The following is a 19139-nucleotide window of genomic DNA, read 5'->3' as shown; positions in this document are numbered from 1 at the left end:
TCCTTATAAGGCCCATTATTGAGTACAACGCCCCTTTCGGCATGTACCTCGCAAAGCACATATGGCAGCTGCAGAGACCACAGAAGTTCCTCAGAGAATCCAGGGCCTCAAACATCTATCATACACAGATAAGCTAAAAACCCTGTCCCTCTACTCAGTTTCATACAGACTTCTCTGAGGTGACCTCTATTTGGCATACAAGGCAATGTTGGACCCTGCCTTGATAGGACTGCTGCATATCCGCAAGTCGAGCTCCACTCGAGTAACCCACACACGCGACCTCAGCATGGTCTGTGACATCAGTAGGACTTGCTGGTGGGACAGATTTTTGTCCCAGAGACTCCCCCCATCTGTGGAATAGACACCCTTGCCACATCAAGCAGAGTACCTCTTTACCCCTTTTTAAGCGCAACCTGGATAACCAGATAGGAAACAAACAAATGCACCCCTGGAATTCTACCCATGTTCTTGTTGGACAGGGTCATCAGGTGCTGACTTATCTAAACATGGGCTAAGCTCTTGGCTTGGCTTATAAGGGCCTCAGGACCAAATAGTCTAGTTACTTCCTATGAAACCGGACACACACTATCAAAGTGGGTAACTCCACATCAACCAGTAGACCTGTTACCAGTGGGGTGCCACGAGTTAGTGCTGGGCCCCCTACTGTTTGGTATATACTTCTCAGATGTTCAGGTTAAAACTAAAGAGTTGTGGCTGATGAAGTTTACAGGTGACTGCAAATTAGACGCAATCATTGAATCCCCAAATGATGTCCGTATACTCCAGGATGGTCTCACACAGACCAGTGACTGGTGTGTTAGTCACAGTCTCAAACTGAATGCAAAGAAATGCATCTTCATTCCCTTCTCCACAAACAATGTCCTTTCACACTATCAAATCAATAACAATACCCTAATTACCCATGAAGCAGTAAGGAACCTGGGATCACAGGTTGACCGCGACCTTAACTTTGACCACCATGTATCTGCCATTGTAAGGAAAGCTTTCCACATAGCTCAGTTGATTAGTTAAGGCAAAAGAAGCTATAACCCCCTACACTCGGCACTTATCCAGCCCGTAATTGAGCATAATGCCCCATTTGGCATGTACCGTACTAAACACTTACAACAATTAGAGAGACCTCGGAGGTTTCTAACAAAGAAGATCAAGGTCCTCCAGCATTTGCCTTACATCAACTGACTAAAATCCTTGGAACTATATTCCATATGGTAGAGACTTTTTAGAGAAGACATTTGCCTGGCCTACGGAGCAACCCACAACCCAAACCTAATGAACTTACTGCATATCCTTAAATTTAAATGGGTGTCATTCTACCCATTCCAGGGAGTTAAATGTAGCCTGCAAATTAAATAGGACATGCTGGAGGGACAGACTTATCTTCCAGCGACTGCCACATCTTTGGAACAGATTACCAATTCATGTAAAACAGAGCACCTCTATTGCACTGTTAAAGAGGACCCTGGATGATTGGATGGGGCACCATAAATTCTTACGGGGTAGTGTTCACAACCCTCCTGGACATGGGCAGTCATCACTAAATGCAATCTTGGGTATTGACGAATGCTTCTATGGTATTACATTGGGTTAAAACAGCTAGGCTTAAAATGATCTCTGGGTCAGTAGCTTAATAATCTGCTATGATACTTTTCATTTCCACCTTGACTTGGGTCATATCCCAAGCACTGCAATTTTTGCTGGCCTTTCTTCTACCAGAGTCACTGGTCTTGCTAGTGGGAGTAGTCTCACTTGGTGTTTTGGATGTGGCATCTTGCTTCTCCTACGATGAAGGGCTGTTTTTTGTCATAAGTGTCCTAAGAGATGGTTGATTCATTGTAGACCTTATTGGGTGTAATGGTGTTTTATGAGAGAACCTTAAATAGTATCCCATGTAGCACCTCTCTTCTCTTTTCTTGACAGTATGCTCCTCCCTTTCAGACTTCAGATGCCTAAATATGCATCCATGAGTCTGCAGTGACTCTTGTTGTATGTTTGGGGGTGTGTCATCTTTGTATCTGATATGTACCCCAGTACCTCTCCTTCAGAAAGAACATTGTAGGTGGTTGCCCCTCACTCTGATTTTAACATACCTCTCAACTATTTAGAATTTCACAGCAGTTTTCTAACAAATTACTGAGGACAGATGTTTGAAGTTCAGATTTCAAATGCTTCAGAAAGTGCACGCTAATCCAAATCTTTGTTTTATAAGAGCAATATTTAAAATCTGACCCTGATTTTGGGTCTTTGACCATTATTTCTGGCTTTGTCCAGATTTATTGCAGTAGAAAGTTGAGAGGTATGAGTATAGTGCAACCACAGATCACCAGAGTTGCAGATGGATGCCTTTACCATGTAATGGATGGGCTGCCATTTGTTCATTTTATTTATTTAAGGGAAATGCATAAGTACAAGTTAAGCTGCAGTGAAAAGCTATTTGTTTTACTTATTTTGCTTTATTCTTATTTTTCCTAGGAAGATGTTTTTAATTTGGAGAAATACATTAAACAAGAATTTGCAGAATTGCACCAGTTTCTCCTGGACAAGGAACAACAACTCATCCAGCAGCTGAAGAATGATGAAGCAAATACTCTAAAACGGATGGAAGGAAATCTCGAGTGCATTAAACAAGAGATCGTTACCTACCTTGTGACAGACTCTGATGGCAACTTGGAGGACAAGATTAAAGAAGAGGCCAGCCTGAAAATAATGGAAGAAAATGTTAAATCTGTTGAAAATGATGCTGTGGCCATTAAGGGCATTAGTCACAGCAACATGGAGATCAGACAACCGAAACCTGTTGGTTTGCTAACAGTAAGCATACTTTTTATTTCTGCTTTTATTTTTTATTTATTTTTTAGAAAGTGGAATAATGTGACAGCTGAGATAAAGATGCATTATTGATTTTTATTTCTTGAATTTGTTGGCCAGTCGGAGCCCATTCTTAGTACAAAAACACACAAAAAAGTTCCAAAAATAAATGCAAATCGGTGATTCAGTTCTACAGTGGATTTTTTTGTCATTCTTTAATGATGCAACAATATATAACACTTTTCAGTCAACAGTTACTCATCATTGAGGAAATAAGTAGCTTTGTTGTCAAGCATGCAGACTGGAGAATATTGCTTAGAAAATTATATGTTTCCCGGTATTGACAGTGGTGTTTGGAGGTGTGCAGTGACTGTTATCAGTGTTGATTTGCTATAGTGTCATAGACTGTTCAGAGCTGAAGTGCACCTAGAATAAAGTTAAGGTTACCATGAATAGAGAGAGTATGAGCTGTGCTTCAGTGGGTTACACTTTGGATGGTAGGAAGCAGTTGAATACCTCAGTGTGGTAAGATGTTTCCATAAGAAATTTATAAAGGAACTTATATTTATTTTGTGATGAAGCAAGAAGTTATTCCATGCCTTGAAGTGGTGTGACCACGGTGGTTCTTACAGTGCTGGGGTGCAGAGAGTTTTCAAGTTCTGAGGAAAGGAGAAGATGGACATTTGCCAGATTTGTGCATGGTGTAATGGGATACTCTAAGGGCTGTGTAATGTTTTTTTTTTCCCAAATTCAAAGTAGTTAGTCACTAGAAATAAGCAGTGGTGTGTTGTAAGAGACTGGTTAGATATAACAGAGGAGCTCCGTGGTGAACCCCCTTAAGTTTACCAAATGGGAGGAGTTTATTTTATTTATTTTACATTTGTTGACCGGGATAGTCTGACTGGATATATGTCCATTTTCAGTGGAGGCCCGGGGAGAAAAGCTCCATACAGATATCAAAAAACAAGACAGATACAGGACAGTACAATACAAATACAATGCAAAAACTGTTTCATATTTACATATTGGGCCTTTCCAATTCCAGAAATAAATTAAGATGAAAAACTATACACATGTATAAGTAAATCACTTTTCCTAGTTCCCATCACAACAATTAAACAAGCTCTTCTGTATTTATATGTCACATTTTAGGTTACCTCCTACTTGGAGAGGACCTAGACCTCACTTAGTCAAACAAGTTATTTCAGAGTGACTTGGATAAAATCCATTGACGAAGGCAAGGACGCCCTCATTGGGCACACAGTACAGGGGGGTAGAGAATTAATCAGAGGTGGAGCAGGGGCATAGCCATCGTTTTTTGAAGTATTGAGTAAAGTTTTTTTGAATAGGGCTAAAGATGGTTCTAAGGTTAGATCTACAGGAAGGGAATTCCAGGTTTTACCAACAGAGTTGGTAAACAGAGCTTCCCCCGCTGAATTGTTAGGTTTGAAAGTAAAAGCTAGCATTTTGTTAGATGATCTGAGAGTTTTGAGGATTTGGTAGAGGGTGATTAGACTTTTAAGATAAGGTGGGTATTCTGGGTGGTAGAAAATCTTATGGGCAATTACTAGTTGGTTGACAAGAAGTAGGTTAGGTAGTTCAAGCCACCCTAATAGTTTGAGGTTAAGGCAATGGTGGGTTCTATTGGCAGAAGCAGTGGCAAATCTGGCAATATGATTATAGCAGACAGTGAGCTTGTTCAGGTCAGTTTTACTCAAGTTTGTGAATAAGGGGGAGGCATAGAGAAGTGTTGTGTGTGCGCAAGAACAGTCCTAGCTAAGGGAGTTAGGAAGGGTTTGATCCTGTATAGAGAGCCAAGTGTTTTATTAACTGCCTTAATTGTATGGTTGATATGCAGGTCAAACCTCAGGTTATTGTCAATTATTACACCTAGCAGCTTGTTAGAGGGATCTGGTGAGACATTAGTGCCATCACTAGATTTAATGCAGAAAGTTAGTGAGGAGGATCTGCGAGATGGAGAGAAAAGCAGTTTAGTTTTTTGGGAATTTAGTACAAGACGGTGATAGAGGAGCGAATTTTTGACTTGTGTTAAAAATATTTTGGGGTAAGGTCAGTAGCTCTTCTAGGGATGTGGCAGAATGTATTGGGGTTGAGGCATCCGCATATTGAATACAGGTAGCATCCGGTATTACCTTGTGCAAGTCATTAATGAATATGGAAAATAGGAAGGGTCCTAAGATAGATCTCTGGGGCACTCCAAGTGTGATAGATAAAAGGGTAGATACATTCTTTCCGCAAGAATGCCTGTTGTCTACCACTCGGGTATGATTTAAACCATAGGTTAGCAGATTAATGAACAGTAGAATATTGATAACAGTACCGAGCCTAGATTTTGGTGTTAGAAAGTTTTTGATACAGTAAGGGAAGACAGATTTAACACTGATTGAATTTTTGCATATAGTTGAACTGTCTTTAATGGGTCTGTATTACGTGATTGAACGTTAAGGTGATCAAACACCTAAACCTCGACCCGTAAATGTCGAACCCTTAAAACCATGAATGTCAATTTATGCAAATGTTTTCCCCTGTGAAAAAATTTGCTTGGCTGTAGAAAACAAAACAAACCTTTAAACACTAATCAAGTTGGGGGGGCTGTGCCCCCCCCCCCTAACTAAAGATACCAACTTCGAGATCTCTCTACATTAGGGAAAAGGGCAAATTACCATTGATGGCCAAGCAATTTTTCCCAGGGAAAAAAAATTTGCGTAAATGGCCGTTTGTGATTGTCAGAGACATTTACGGGTCGAAATTTAGGTGTTTGGTCACCTAAACTTTCAATCACTTAATATAGACCCGTCTTGAACTGTTGAACTGTTTTGTATTTAAAGAAAAGAATTGCAGCAACCTCACATGTTTTTCATGATATGCATATCTGCTAGGTTTAATGGCCATTCAAAATTCATATCTAATCTAGCATTCCAGTCGCCACCCAATAAAACTCTAAACCTTCATCAGTATTATCTGAAAATGTTTGCCTTCTTGAAACAGCCCAATTGTAATATTAAAGTTATCAATATGGTTTGGTAATATTAATAGTCTTAGTTGTAATCCATAATAAACATCTTTAACAGTCGCAAGTTTTTTTTAATCACTATTGATAATCCACTTGATTTATCAGTATCAAAATTATTGTATATGTCAGTCTCCAAGCATTTAACAACTGCCTTGATTCTTTCCATCGTTTAACGCATTACTGCTGAGTGTGCCTCCAGGCGATTCTGCATTTACCTCCTACTGAATGCTCTAGGCATCGAATATTGGTTGTTCATATTTGCATTAACAATTCCAAAACCATGTTACATACAGCTATATAAGCAAACTAAGAGATGCATCTTGAAAGACTAACAACACAACTTCTGGAACCAGCAAATTAATAGAAAAAGTAACCCCAACTATTTTTTGGCTTCTGTCAATAATCTCCTTAATCCTGGCACCAAACTCCGTCCCTACCCATACCCCAACAAGCCTAGTGAACTAATGGCTAGTATCTTTAACTCTTATTTTATTGATACCATTGCCAATATTACCTCTACCTTTTCCCTTCCTCTCCCAAACAACACCACTTCTTCACCTTCCAGTTCACTACCTCAGAACTTTCCTAGCAGTTCATGTACTACACACCATCCCTCTGCATCTACTGACACTCCCTTGCCAAACATAATATAACTGACTTCTCAGACACATTTCAGTCTTTCTCCTAACCTTATCTCTTATGTAAAAAGTTGTAAAACTAAAGCCCTGCTCTAACTCTGACAATAGAATGCCTGCCAAGTTTTTCAAACTTGCCGCAGACTCAGTGGCCTATCTCATTAGCATTCTGATAAACAGCTCCATCAAAGAATCTTAACATACCCAGCCTGTGAGAAAAAAGCCATAATATTACCAATTATTAAAGGTGGCCCCTTAGCCGATATCTCCAATTTCTGACCCATTGCAATACTTTCCCCTATCTCTAAAATTCTAGAAAAAATATGTTCAAAAGCAACTCATAGACTACCTTCTAAAATATAAAATTCTCTCCCCTGTTCAGCATGGGTTCCATCACGGCACCCACGTCAATGGAAAATAGATACATGACTGCCAAATCATACACCAATGCACTGTACGAACACGTACATAAATGCATGGAGCTAGCCATACCAAACAGAACCAAGGTACTCTTCTCCATAAAAAGGAAGCCAATCTGGTGGTCCCCTGGCATTAATAAACTCTAAAACAGAAGGAAGAAACTGTTGCAGAAAAAGGTGAAGTCTCAAGACTGGAAAAACTCCCATATTATCCTCAACAAAAAGTTGAGATCCCTCATCAAAACCTCTAAAGCCAGCTATGAAGGCAAAATTGTGGCAGACACTAAAAACAACCACAAAGCCTTCTATAGTTATATAAAGAATCTCTACGGCAATACCCAGGTTTGCTCTGAGTGAAAAGTGGATGCATGCTTGTGAAGTCTAAATAGTTGTTTCTGAATGTCTCCTTTCTGTATATCTTAGAGGACCACGTAAGCGAGTCTATAAGTATGTCCAAAAAAGTAATCTGTTTCCTCCAAGCATACGATTTAAATTTCAGAAAAGGCATGCTAGCAGAAATGGAGTCAGTAAACTTTTTTTTTTAATTTATTGAGTCCATTACTGCTAGCATATACAAATAGATATACACACACATACATATATCTATCCATACATATACATTATATCTATATCTATATATATATATATATATATATATATATATATATCTATATATATATATATATATATATATATATATATATATATATATATATATAGCTCGGAAGATTGACAATCACATCACCGATGCCAGAAGACCGATGGAGCAGATAACCAACTTGTAATCCCGACAGTGAAAACACCGACATGGGAAACGTGTGGGCGCGACTCGGTAAGTATGCGATAGTGAGGGATTTAGGGTTAGGGTGCGGGTAAGGTGTGTGTGCGATAGTGAGGGATTTAGGGTTAGGGTGCATGTAAGGTAAGCGTACAATAGTGAGGGATTTAGGGTTAGGGTGTGGGTAAGGTAAGTGTGCAATAGTGAGGGACTTGAGGGTTAGGGGTGGATTAAGTGAGTTAGGGTTATGGTGCGGGAAAGGTAAGTGTGCGATGGTGACAAACCTTAAGGTTAGTGTTTGGGTTAAGGTTAGTGCATAGATAGTTGTGTGTAAGGTGTAGTGTAGGATTTTAGGTTGTTGATGTGCTTGTGTTTTGTGTGTGTGTTGTGTGGAACAGCAAACTTTTTTTGTTTTATTAACTGTCGGGATTGTGGTTTATCGGGCATGTGAACTTTCGTATTTTTGCGGTTTCATTCTTGTGGTGTCGGTGTTGTGGTTGTCTGTGTTGTGTGCTGTCGGTTTAGTGTAGTAGACCCATATATATATATATATATATATATATATATATATATATATATATAAAATATGGGTCTACTATATTTGGTCGAATTATCACTTCACCGAAAATGAATATAAAGTATGGGGGGGCATAGTTATACATTCTTTTTTGAAAAGAGTAATTAATTGCACTTGTTAATATCCATGTGTATGGTTTAATATAGCTAACATAGGTGGGGGGCTATGCCCCCCCCACACCCCCAAATGTGTGGGGCTGTGCCCCCCACACCCCCTTACTTTATATTCTAACTCCAGGATTGCACTACAGTGGGGAAAAGACCGTCTATAACTTTTTTGACAAAATTAGTTTCGACCAAATGAGTTTCAGTGAATTGAGCTTTCAGTCAAGTGAGCTCACTGAAATCATTTTTGGTGAAGTTATAATTCAACCAAATATAGTAGACCCATTGTGTTGTGGTTGTCTGTGTTGTGTGCTGTCGGTTTAGTGTAGTAGACCCATATATATATATATATATATATATATATATATATATATATATATATATAAAATATGGGTCTACTATATTTGGTCGAAAATGAATATAAAGTATGGGGGCGGCATAGTTATACATTCTTTTTTGAAAAGAGTAATTAATTGCACTTGTTAATATCCATGTGTATGGTTTAATATAGCTAACATAGGTGGGGGGCTATGCCCCCCCACACCCCCAAATATGTGGGGCTGTGCCCCCCACACCCCCTTACTTTATATTCTAACTTCAGGATTGCACTACAGTGGGGAAAAGACGGTCTATAACTTTTTTGACAAAATTAGTTTTGACCAAATGAGTTTCAGTGAATTGAGCTTTCAGTCAAGTGAGCTCACTGAAATCATTTTTGGTGAAGTTCTAATTCAACCAAATATAGTAGATCCATATATACATATATATATATATATATATATATATATATATATATATATATATATATATATTTATACACACACACACACACACACACACACACACACACACACACGTATCTGTATGCATGTATATATATATATATATATATATATATATATATATATATATATATATATATATAGAGGTTCATAGGTAGGTACTAGGCTATCAGCCCTAGGGCCTATATATGCCTAGCCATAAAGATTCCCTGGCTTTCGCCACCCAAAAAACTATTTTCCTGTGCCCCTGTCGAACAGAGCCACAGAAGTGATTCCCAGGGTGAATTTTCTAATTCCCATCCAATCATCAAGATTTTTCTTAGAGGACTAATGAGGTGCTCCGTTTGACATGAACGGGCAGTCTGTTCTAGAGTATGGGAAGTCTCTGGGGTAGGAGCCCTATCTCTAACAGGTTCTGTTTATTGTGGTGACAAGGTTTAGGTCCCTGTCGCGTGTGGCTCGCAAGGATTGGGATTTCTTTAAGTGTAGCATCTCCAACAGCTCTGGGTTTTACATGACTTTGTATGTTAGGCAGAGATCACCTCTGAGTAAGCGATATGCGATGGAGCAGAGCTGGGGTTTTTTGAGATGGTCTGCATAGTGCATCTGTTTGAAGCCGGTGATCCTCTTTGTGAGGTATTTCTGTGGCCTTTCCAGTTGTTGTAGATGTCTTGTGAGGTACATACTAAATGGGTCATTGTACTCTATAATAGGTCTAATGAGGGATGAGTAGAGAGGAACAGTGACAGGAGAAACCTTTTGTGATGAGATGTGCCATGTAGAAGGATTTCCCGACTACTGTGCCGATGTGGTTATCAAAGGAGAGACTACTGTCCACCTGTGTCCCTAGGTCTCTTATCACACTTTCGGTGTTAAGTGGACTACCACCTATGTGGTAGTTTATGGTCTCACAGTTTCTACCAAAGGGGATGACTGCATTTTTTGGCATTGAGCTTGAGGCCATGACTTTGACACCAGGCATCTGTCTCAGTAAGGCCCTTTTGTAGAATGTCCACAGCATTAGTGGATTCAATAATGGCTTCCAGTTTGCAGTCGTCTGCGAACTTTGTTAGCCATAGACCCTCTGTGTTAGCCTGAACTTCAGAGTAGATGCCAAACAGCAGGTGACCCAGGACTGAACCCTGTGGTACTCCACTTCTCACTGGTCTGGAGTCAGATTTGGAGTCGTCTACTTTCATGGTGTGAGTTCCGTCAGTGAGCCAGTTGGCAACCCATCGCGTGACATATGGGTTTATGCCTAGTTTAGTGAGTTTATCTATGATTCCAGAGTAGAGGATGGTGTCAAAGACCTTGGCGATGTTTAGATAGGCTATGTGAACCACCTTACTCTCATGCACAGCTCTGGTGACTGCTTCAAAGAAGTCAATCAGGTTTAGGAGACATGAGCTACCTTTCACAAAACCAAACTGGGTGGGGTCCAGAGTTTGCAGGTTACCCATGTCTTTATTTATAGGTTCCATGATGATACGTTCCATGGCCTTGCAGATCAGGCTCATCAGGCTAATGGGGGCAGTAGTTCCCGGGGTCTGTGGTGGATCCCCCTTATGGAGTGGGATGACTGTAGCTGTGTGCCATTCAGTAGGCACAAAGCTTAAAGTGAGGCTGTGATTGAACATGGTACTTAGGTGGGGTGCCAGTTAGTTTTGTAGTTCGTGCAGAACACAGCCTGGGATGTTGTCTGGGTCCCATGGATGCTGTATTCCTGGCTTTGGAGAGTGCGTTTTTTACCTGTGCGGCTATGATTACAGGAACATGGTATTCTTCTGGTATTGAGATAGGCCCTTTAGGGGGTGAAGGGGTGAGAGGGGGGTGAAGTTAGCACTGAACCTATCTGCCAGGATGTTGGCAATATTAGTTGGTTCTGTATATTCAGTGGGATTGTGCTGTAACTCAGAGCAAATCTGAGTGTTGCCATTGAGATTCCTGACATAACTATAGAATGCCTTGTGGTTGTCTTTAGAATCTGTGGCGATTTTGTTTCCGTAACTCGCTTTGGAGGTTTTTATGATGGATCTCAGCTTCTTACTGGGGTTGACAAGGGAGTTTTTCAAATTATGGGATTTTACTCTTGCAACAGTGTCTTCCTTCAAGTTTTAGCGTTTGTTTATGGCAGGGGACCACCAGATTGGCTTCCTTTTTTTGGAGGAGAGCATCTTGTTTCTAACTGGGATGGCACGATCTACGCACTCGTGTATGTGTTCATACAGTGCATTGGTGTAAGATTCAACAGTCGTACTTCCATTTTCCGTCTGCATGGGTGTTGTGAAGTTTGCCACTTCTGTCTTAAGAAGTATGAAGTTGTCTTTGGAGAAGTTTTTTTACGGTGTTTTCCTTAATGGGGGGTGGGGGTGGGATGTGGATATTTAGGGTGATTAGCTTATGGTCGGATGTGACCAATGAGGAGCTGACCCTCTGGTGTGTACATCAGTCACCCATGTTGGTAATGACCAGGTCCAGGATGTTGCTGCCCCTGGTGGGGGTATGGATTAGTTGATCCAAGGTGTTGGAATTTATGAATTCCAAAAAACATTGAGCAAATGTGTTGGTACATGAGTAGTTTTTCCAGTTAATGGCAGGGGAGTTGAAGTCACCGAGTTTTAGGGTATTGGGTTGTACCTTAATATTTTCCAGTATGTTAAGAAAAGTGATGTGGGAATGTTGGGGCATGGTGGGGGATCTGTAGCAAGCTACAATTTGGATTGCAGTCTTGCCCAGTATTACTTGTACCTGGTGAATTTCAGATGCATTATGTTGGGCAACTAGCCTGGAGGTGTGGATATCCTTAATGAATATGGACATGCCTCTGCCTTTAGTGTTTCGTTCCAGGTAAGGTGTGGTATTAATTGTAGTCTGGTAATGCAGGAGGGCTCTCTGGAGCCTTGAACCAGGTGTCTGCCACTGCACAGATGTCAATGTTCTCCATTTTAAGGAGTGCCTAGAGTGAGTGCATTTTGAGGTTTAGACTTCTAGCATTGAGTAGCATTACCCTCAGATTTTGCTTGCTTGTACCTGTTATGGTGGTAATTTTGTCATTTGAACCTTGCCAAAAAAAGGCACTATGGGGGTGGCAAGAGCCTTAGCCAGTATTTGGAATCCCAGGGGAGACAGGTGCAGGCCATCTCTGGCAAAGCATCATGGTCTGTCAATCATGTCCTCCTAGACAGACAGATACTGGATCCGCTTAGAATGACACCAGAAGCTTAGCCAATTGTTGAAGTCAATCATTTTGTCTTTGTACTGTGGTGTCATTCTGGGCGATGGTAGGATGCTACTCAGGGCTAGCGTCATACCTGCCTGGGGTGCAAGATCCGAGAGCTCCTTCATATCTCTTTACATGTAGTCTAGGGAGGTACGTCTCGGGTCATTCACTCCAACATGGACAATGACAGAGTCATATTTTTACTTATTGTGGAGTGACCTGAGTGCGTGCGTTATGTGGCAGATCGTGGCATTCGACAGGCAGCTGACTGTAATTTTCTCCTTGTTTAGCTTGGTGAGTGGGACATCAGTGTGCCTGACTATAGAGTCACTTATAACTAGTGTATTGGGTACGTTGTTTTGCCTTAGGGGCTGAGGTTGAGTGGCACACTGGTTTTGTGAGCTATATGTCATTTGTGTTGTGTTGGGGGTGGTGGTTGCTTGCTTTTCAGCTCCGGAGGTCTCTTTTTTGCTTGGGCAGATTTTTTATTAAGATCCTCCGTGAATGTAGGTGAGTGTTTTGTGATACTATGTGTGGGTTTTGGTGTAGGGTTTGAAGGACTATGTGTTGAGTGTGGTATAGTGGGGGTGTTTACCTTCTCTTCTTGACTGACTAGTCCAGTCTTGGCTGGAGAGAGCTTGGCTTCCAGTTTGCCTATATAGGTGCATCTCTTACAGGTTGTAGTGTTGGGTGGCAGGAGGAGAGGGTCGTCTGTGTACATGAGGCAATTGCTACATTGCCCCAAGATGCCTAGATTCACCAAGTAGACAGGAGAAAACACTGGGAGCTGACCCTTGGACATGCCTGGAAAGGTGCTTATTTATTTAAGTACTAAAACTGTTTTCCTCTTTACTTAGTAAGGAAGGTTGCGTGCTGTAGCAATTTGTTTATTATCTAGTGCATGTATAGTGTGTGTGTGTGTGTGTGTGTGTATTAATAAATAAATATATATATATATATATATATATATATATATATATATATATATATATATATATATATATATATTACTTGCATATATGACTCCATAGACTAGTGCTAATTGAATTCTCCACATTGCAGATTTGCTGCATCACCAGATCTATAACTTTATGTTTTCTGTACCAAGCATGTGGCTGAAAGGTCCCCCACCCAGTAAATTAAGAAAGTAAAAATAGTGCTGTCTCTGCTGAAGGACTGCACATTATATGTTGAATATAATAAACACTGAAGAGGATTTTTCTCCTTTCAGGTACCAGAAACCTTTGAAGATGTCACTGTTACTTTCACAGAAGAGGAGTGGAAGTTGTTAAGGGAACAAGATAAGGAGCTGTACAGGGACGTGATGGTACAGAACTACGAAACCTGTGTTTCTGTTGGTAAGTGTACATCATCTTATGAAGCGAGTTCATTATTCTGAAAGATATATTTATAATATAAAAATGTGCTAGAATAATTCAGTAGTACACTTCACTCTTGTTTGGTGAGGGGATATAGGATCTCTCTCTCTGTCTCTATTCTTATTCCAAAGGTTTCTGACATAATTAACATCTGCCTCCACTGACCCTGTATGGTCTTAAGTGATCTGTCTCCTTCTTGTCTGCAGTGATTCTTCTCAAGCATAAGCACTTCATTCTCTGATTTAGCATTCTTGGTCTGCTATTGTAGGTGCATATTACATTAAAATATCATCGGTCTTTTCTTTTAAACTCTTTTCCTGTATTGAGTAATATTTTTGACCATCTGCTCATTTTCTGTACCAAGCAGCTACCTCTAAAATAGGCTGTTTTGTTGGTGTCCCTTTTTTTATCATCATGTACCCCATGGATACCATATTGTGATAAGGCACACTCCCATGAGGGTGTGACCTATTAGAGGTCTGTACCTCATCTTATGGATTAAGAAACTTTGGCTTCATTTAAAGTAATTTTTCAAAATGCACAGTTTGAAATCTGAGAAATAAAACCCAAGCCTGAAAGGTGCATTTCATTTACAGCTTTTTAAAATAACATACTACTTAATATTATCGTATGTGTACCTGCATTGTTCTTATCACCATAAATTGGTCTGCTTGTAAAATGCTAAGCAATTGTTAAGAAAGGCCTGTCACCTTTAATGTTTGTGTAAATTGTTACGGTAGAATATTTTAGCTTCAAGTTGCTGTCTTTATTAGAAGTCTGTGTGCGTCTAACGGTTTTCTCATAGTTCAGAATGTACAGACATTTAGAATAATTTTTGCTCTGTTGTGCTGGGATAGTATTAAAAGCATGTTACTTTTTAATTTTATTATTATCTGATTGCTGGTCTGATACAGACTGCATTGGGTGGTTTATTCCCATAGTCCTCTTGCTTGAATTATTTGGCCTGGTTGGAACTGTTTAGTCATTAATCATCTATTAGAAAGAACTGTGGGATAACATTCCCCTTATCTGTTTTTTGCTGGAATTATTTGTGGATGGCTCAAAATCGCTTTGTCTTGCTACACTCTACTTTGCTTTGGTCTTCTATCGTAGGCCCAGTCTAACCCACTCTACTCTGTTTCCTTCATACATAATACTTTCCAACCCTTCATTGACTTATTTTTTCTCTAATTTTAGCCAACCATTCATTAGTCATTTCTTGCTTGCTAAAATCAGTCCCTGACAAAAAGTTCTCTACCATAAAAGCCTTTAAGCCAAGCCCCCAACAACTGACTCATATTTACTTTTCTCCTCTTGTTCTGTTAGGCTACTTTGAAAATTCAAATTTTAACTCTGAACAGGTCTGCTGTACGCTTACCATTCTCATACCTTCTAGCACCAACTTCCCGCCCTGTTATGTTTTCCAAAAAGCACACCACTTCAGTTCTAAACTGGTTGCTAGAAAGTGATGGTCTGCCATCACACATAAACGGAACCCTTGCATGTAAATAAATCATCCCACATCATAAAATTAGTTCCTCCAGCTAAACAGAAGAAAATCCCTGCACCATCTCTACTTAATTGTGTTTCTTCTGCTTGCTACCAATAGCACACAAAGCCATGTTCCATCTCCGCTGATCAATAATTCCCACCCTTTTGAACCCCCACCTTTAGAATCTCTCTGTTAAACACTGGCAGCATCAAAAGCAAAGTATAACAACTTGACTCCATTCTGTGCATAAACAGTATTGATATTGTATTAATCACTAAGCTGTGCCTTAAGGACAATATTATTACAGATGCAAATACCACCTTTTTTTTTACTTTAATACTACAGATGCAAATACCACTTTTTTTCCCCAGGTTACCTCTGCTTACAGTGCTTCAAGACTGGAACAAGAACGGGTGTAGGGCCCATGGTCCTATAAATGACCTCCATAACACTTAAAATGTGCTGTCCATTTAATGGTTCTGATGATAATGATCCCATCTAGATATCCCTAACCACTTCTCTAGACAAGCATAACAAGCTTTTCCAAGGCATGTATTACCACCTCTGTAATAAAAAGAAATTATAAAACCTTAAAAGAATGTATAGTTGATTCCACTCTGTTGGTTTATAATACTAGAAGAATTACCTCCTTCGTCCAATTTGCAGTGATGATAGTTGATTCCTAAAGCATGTAGGCCTTTTGCAGTGAGCAAGTGGGGCCCATCATAAGTCAGGCACATGGACTTTTCATAATCTAATAATAATAAATAATCCCCAGTCAGTCTTTTCCCTTTTAGTCTTCCCCCATCCCACAGGGAGCAGTACTCAGGACTGTTCCCACTTATGATATCCCCCGATTGCTACAAGTAAGAAATCCCTCCTGTTTAAAATAACAAAGTAACCTGGAGACATTAACAAACTGATGCTCAGTCACTGCTTAGGCATGCAGCTCTGCACAGAAGATCAATTTAAAAAAAGAAGTGGTTCTTGGTGCCAAAACTGAAATTATAAAGAAGGACAGGGAACAGGAATAAGGTAAGAACGAGCTGGAGGTGTGCAAAACTGCTCCACAAGAGGTACAAGAGAGAAAATTGTTCCAAAAGTCAGTGAAAGTAGCTGAGGATATAGAGCAACAAAGACAATTGGACACCAGCAGCATGAAGTTGGAAAACAAAAAGAAAGAATCCAAAACCAAAAGGAAGACACGTCTGCTCTGAAAACAGCGATGCAGTTACATAACAAGTAACTATAGGACCTGGAAAAAATAGGATGGCAGAATAATAAACTGGTTGACCTTGACCTGGAGAATAGATCTAGATGCTGCAATATCTGAATACTAGCCATAAAGGAAAGTGTATCTGAAGGGACAGCTGGGGGGCTTAGAGTGTTGTATCCACAATTGCCGCCAAGTCATCACTGTCTACATCATTTGTGGAATGAGTCTTGATACTTGTAATATATGCTTGTGGCCAGGGCTGTTTTCATGATGACAAGCATCTGTTATGTCTGCAGTACAGACCATGTTGTGACCAGATAAAAGTAAGAACAGCTGCAGTAAGCATCTGAGGTGCAAGAGCACATATGGCAGTCATTGTGAATCCTCGTGCACAGACAGCCAAGCTACACTGCTGATATATTATTGTAACGTAAGGCAATGTATATGCAGAGAAATGTCCTATGAAAGGGAAATGGTCAATGATGGCTAGGGGTGGAACATTGAGTTAGGTCAATAGAAATGGACAGAAAAGACTGCAAACAGAGGTGTAAACACAGTGAAGAATGGGATCGACAATGCTTGAATGTAGATTTATGCAAAACTCAGACAAGACATACAGATGCAGTAATGTAAGATGAGGTATCATCCTACATATGCAAACAATGTAATGTTGTAGTGAGTATGCCTGTGTTATAATATGAATGTTAAAATTAACATATAATGTAAGGAGATCTGATCCATAAACTGTCTCCAATTACATTACACACTTGGCTCCATAACAAGGTGAATTTGAGTTGAATCATAGTCAGGAAAAGACACTTCAGAGGAATGGCTCTGTTTGCAAATTGATAATAGAAAAAAACAGGGCTCAGTGGAATTGAACCCATGATTTGATTTTCTCGTAGTATTCTAAAGAGTCACTCAGCATGGTGTGCCCACAAAGAATGCCATATTGACTGTTTTGGGGAAAGACACTGAAAAAAAGTCTGGGGTAATGGGATCTGAACCCATGGCTTGTCTGTTTGCTGTCCTTGTAAACCGTCAGCGCAGTATGTAACAGAAGAACTCATACTGACTGTTAGTGGAAAAACACTTCAAGGGAATGGCTTATAGGTGTATAACATAGTCCATAAATTTGAGAAACTAACATATGACCCAAATCTCTACCGACTGCAATGAACAAAGTCAGCCATGTCAGCATTTTGAGTATAAATATAAAGTTTAACCTGTTTCACATATGCAAATTGTCACAAAACAGAGTTCAACTCGTATGTGCAGCCGATAGTCGACATTGCCAATATACATGACGTATGATACCTGTTAACAAGCAGTGTCATTTGTTGATGGTTGTACATGTGCAGCTGATGGTAGACATTGCCAGTATACATGACGTATGATACCTGTTGGGCTTTATCATTGCTAGACAATAAGCAGTGTCATTTGTTGATGGTTGTACATGTGCAGCTGATGGTTGACATTACCAATGTACATGACATATGATACATGTTACTAGACAGCAATCGGTGGGATTCAGGTTACTGGCTAAGGCTCTTGCCCCCCTATAGTGCCTTTTTAGGCAAAGTTCAAAGGACAAAACTACCACCATAACAGGTACAAGCATGCAAAATCTGAAGGTAATGTTGCTCAGTGCTAGAAGTCTAAACCTCAAAATGCACTCTCTTGCGACACTCCTAAAAATGGTGAACATAGATATCTGTGCAGTAACTGAGACCTGGTTCAAGGCTCCAGAGAGCACCCCTGCAATACCAGGCTACAACTCTTACCAGACTTTTCGGCTACCAAACCAGGATCAAAACACTAAAGGTGGAGGAGTGTCCATATTCACCAAGGATATTCATACCACCAGTTTAGTTGCCCAACACAATGTGTCTGAAATTCTCCAGGTGCAACTAACACTAGGTAAGACTGCAATCCAAACTGTAGCTTGCTACAGATCCCCCACCATGCCCCAAGTTTCTCGCTACACCTTTCTAAACATACTGGAAAATATTAAAATACAATCAAATACCTAATACTGGGTGATTTCAACTACCCTGCCATTAACTGGGAAAACTACTTGTGCACCAACACCTTTGCCCAACGGTTCTTGGAATTCATAAATTCCAATGGCCTGGATCAACTAATCCATAGTCCCACCAGGGGCTCCAGTATCCTAGACCTGGTCATTACCAACATGGGAAATTGATGCTCCACACCTATGGTCACCCCCTTGTTGGTCAGGTCAGACCATAAGCTAATCATCCTTAACATCCACATCCCACCTCCACCCCCCTCTAAGGAAACCTCCATAAAAAACTTCTCCATGGCCAACTTCATGCTACTCAAGTCAGAAGTTACAAACTTCATGACACCCATGCAGACGGGAACTGAAAGTTTAACTGCTGAGTCCTACATTAAGGCACTGTATGAGCACATCCACTCATGCATGAATTGTGCCATCCCAAATAGAACCAAGATGCTCTCATCCAAAAAAAGGAAGCCAATCTGGTGGTCCCCTGCCATAGACAAACTTTTATAACAAAAGGAAAAAATTGTTGCAGAAAAGAGGAAAATCCCAGGATGCAAAAAACTCCCTTTCCAGCCTCAGTAAGAAGCTGAGATCCCTCATAAAATCCTCCAAAACTAGTTATGAAAATAAAATTGCCAAAGATTCCAA

The 19139-nt window shown here is 40.1% G+C and overlaps 1 protein-coding gene across 1 annotated transcript in view; it reads left to right on the top strand.

The window, feature by feature from the left end:
* Window positions 1-19139, top strand: part of LOC122813877 (zinc finger protein 773-like) — a 239428-nt gene that overhangs the window by 99118 nt on the left and 121171 nt on the right. Inside the window, 2 exon segments of the mRNA XM_044086418.1 lie at window positions 2491-2829; window positions 13607-13733. Of these exon segments, the coding sequence (XP_043942353.1) occupies window positions 2491-2829; window positions 13607-13733 (466 nt within the window).

This window comes from Protopterus annectens, chromosome 10.part0 (genome assembly GCF_019279795.1).
Source record: "Protopterus annectens isolate FY-2018-M chromosome 10.part0, PAN1.0, whole genome shotgun sequence".
Classification (NCBI taxonomy): domain Eukaryota; kingdom Metazoa; phylum Chordata; order Ceratodontiformes; family Protopteridae; genus Protopterus; species Protopterus annectens.
The sequence above is the reverse complement of the archived record's forward strand: the minus strand, read 5'-3'. Positions and strand labels throughout refer to the sequence as shown.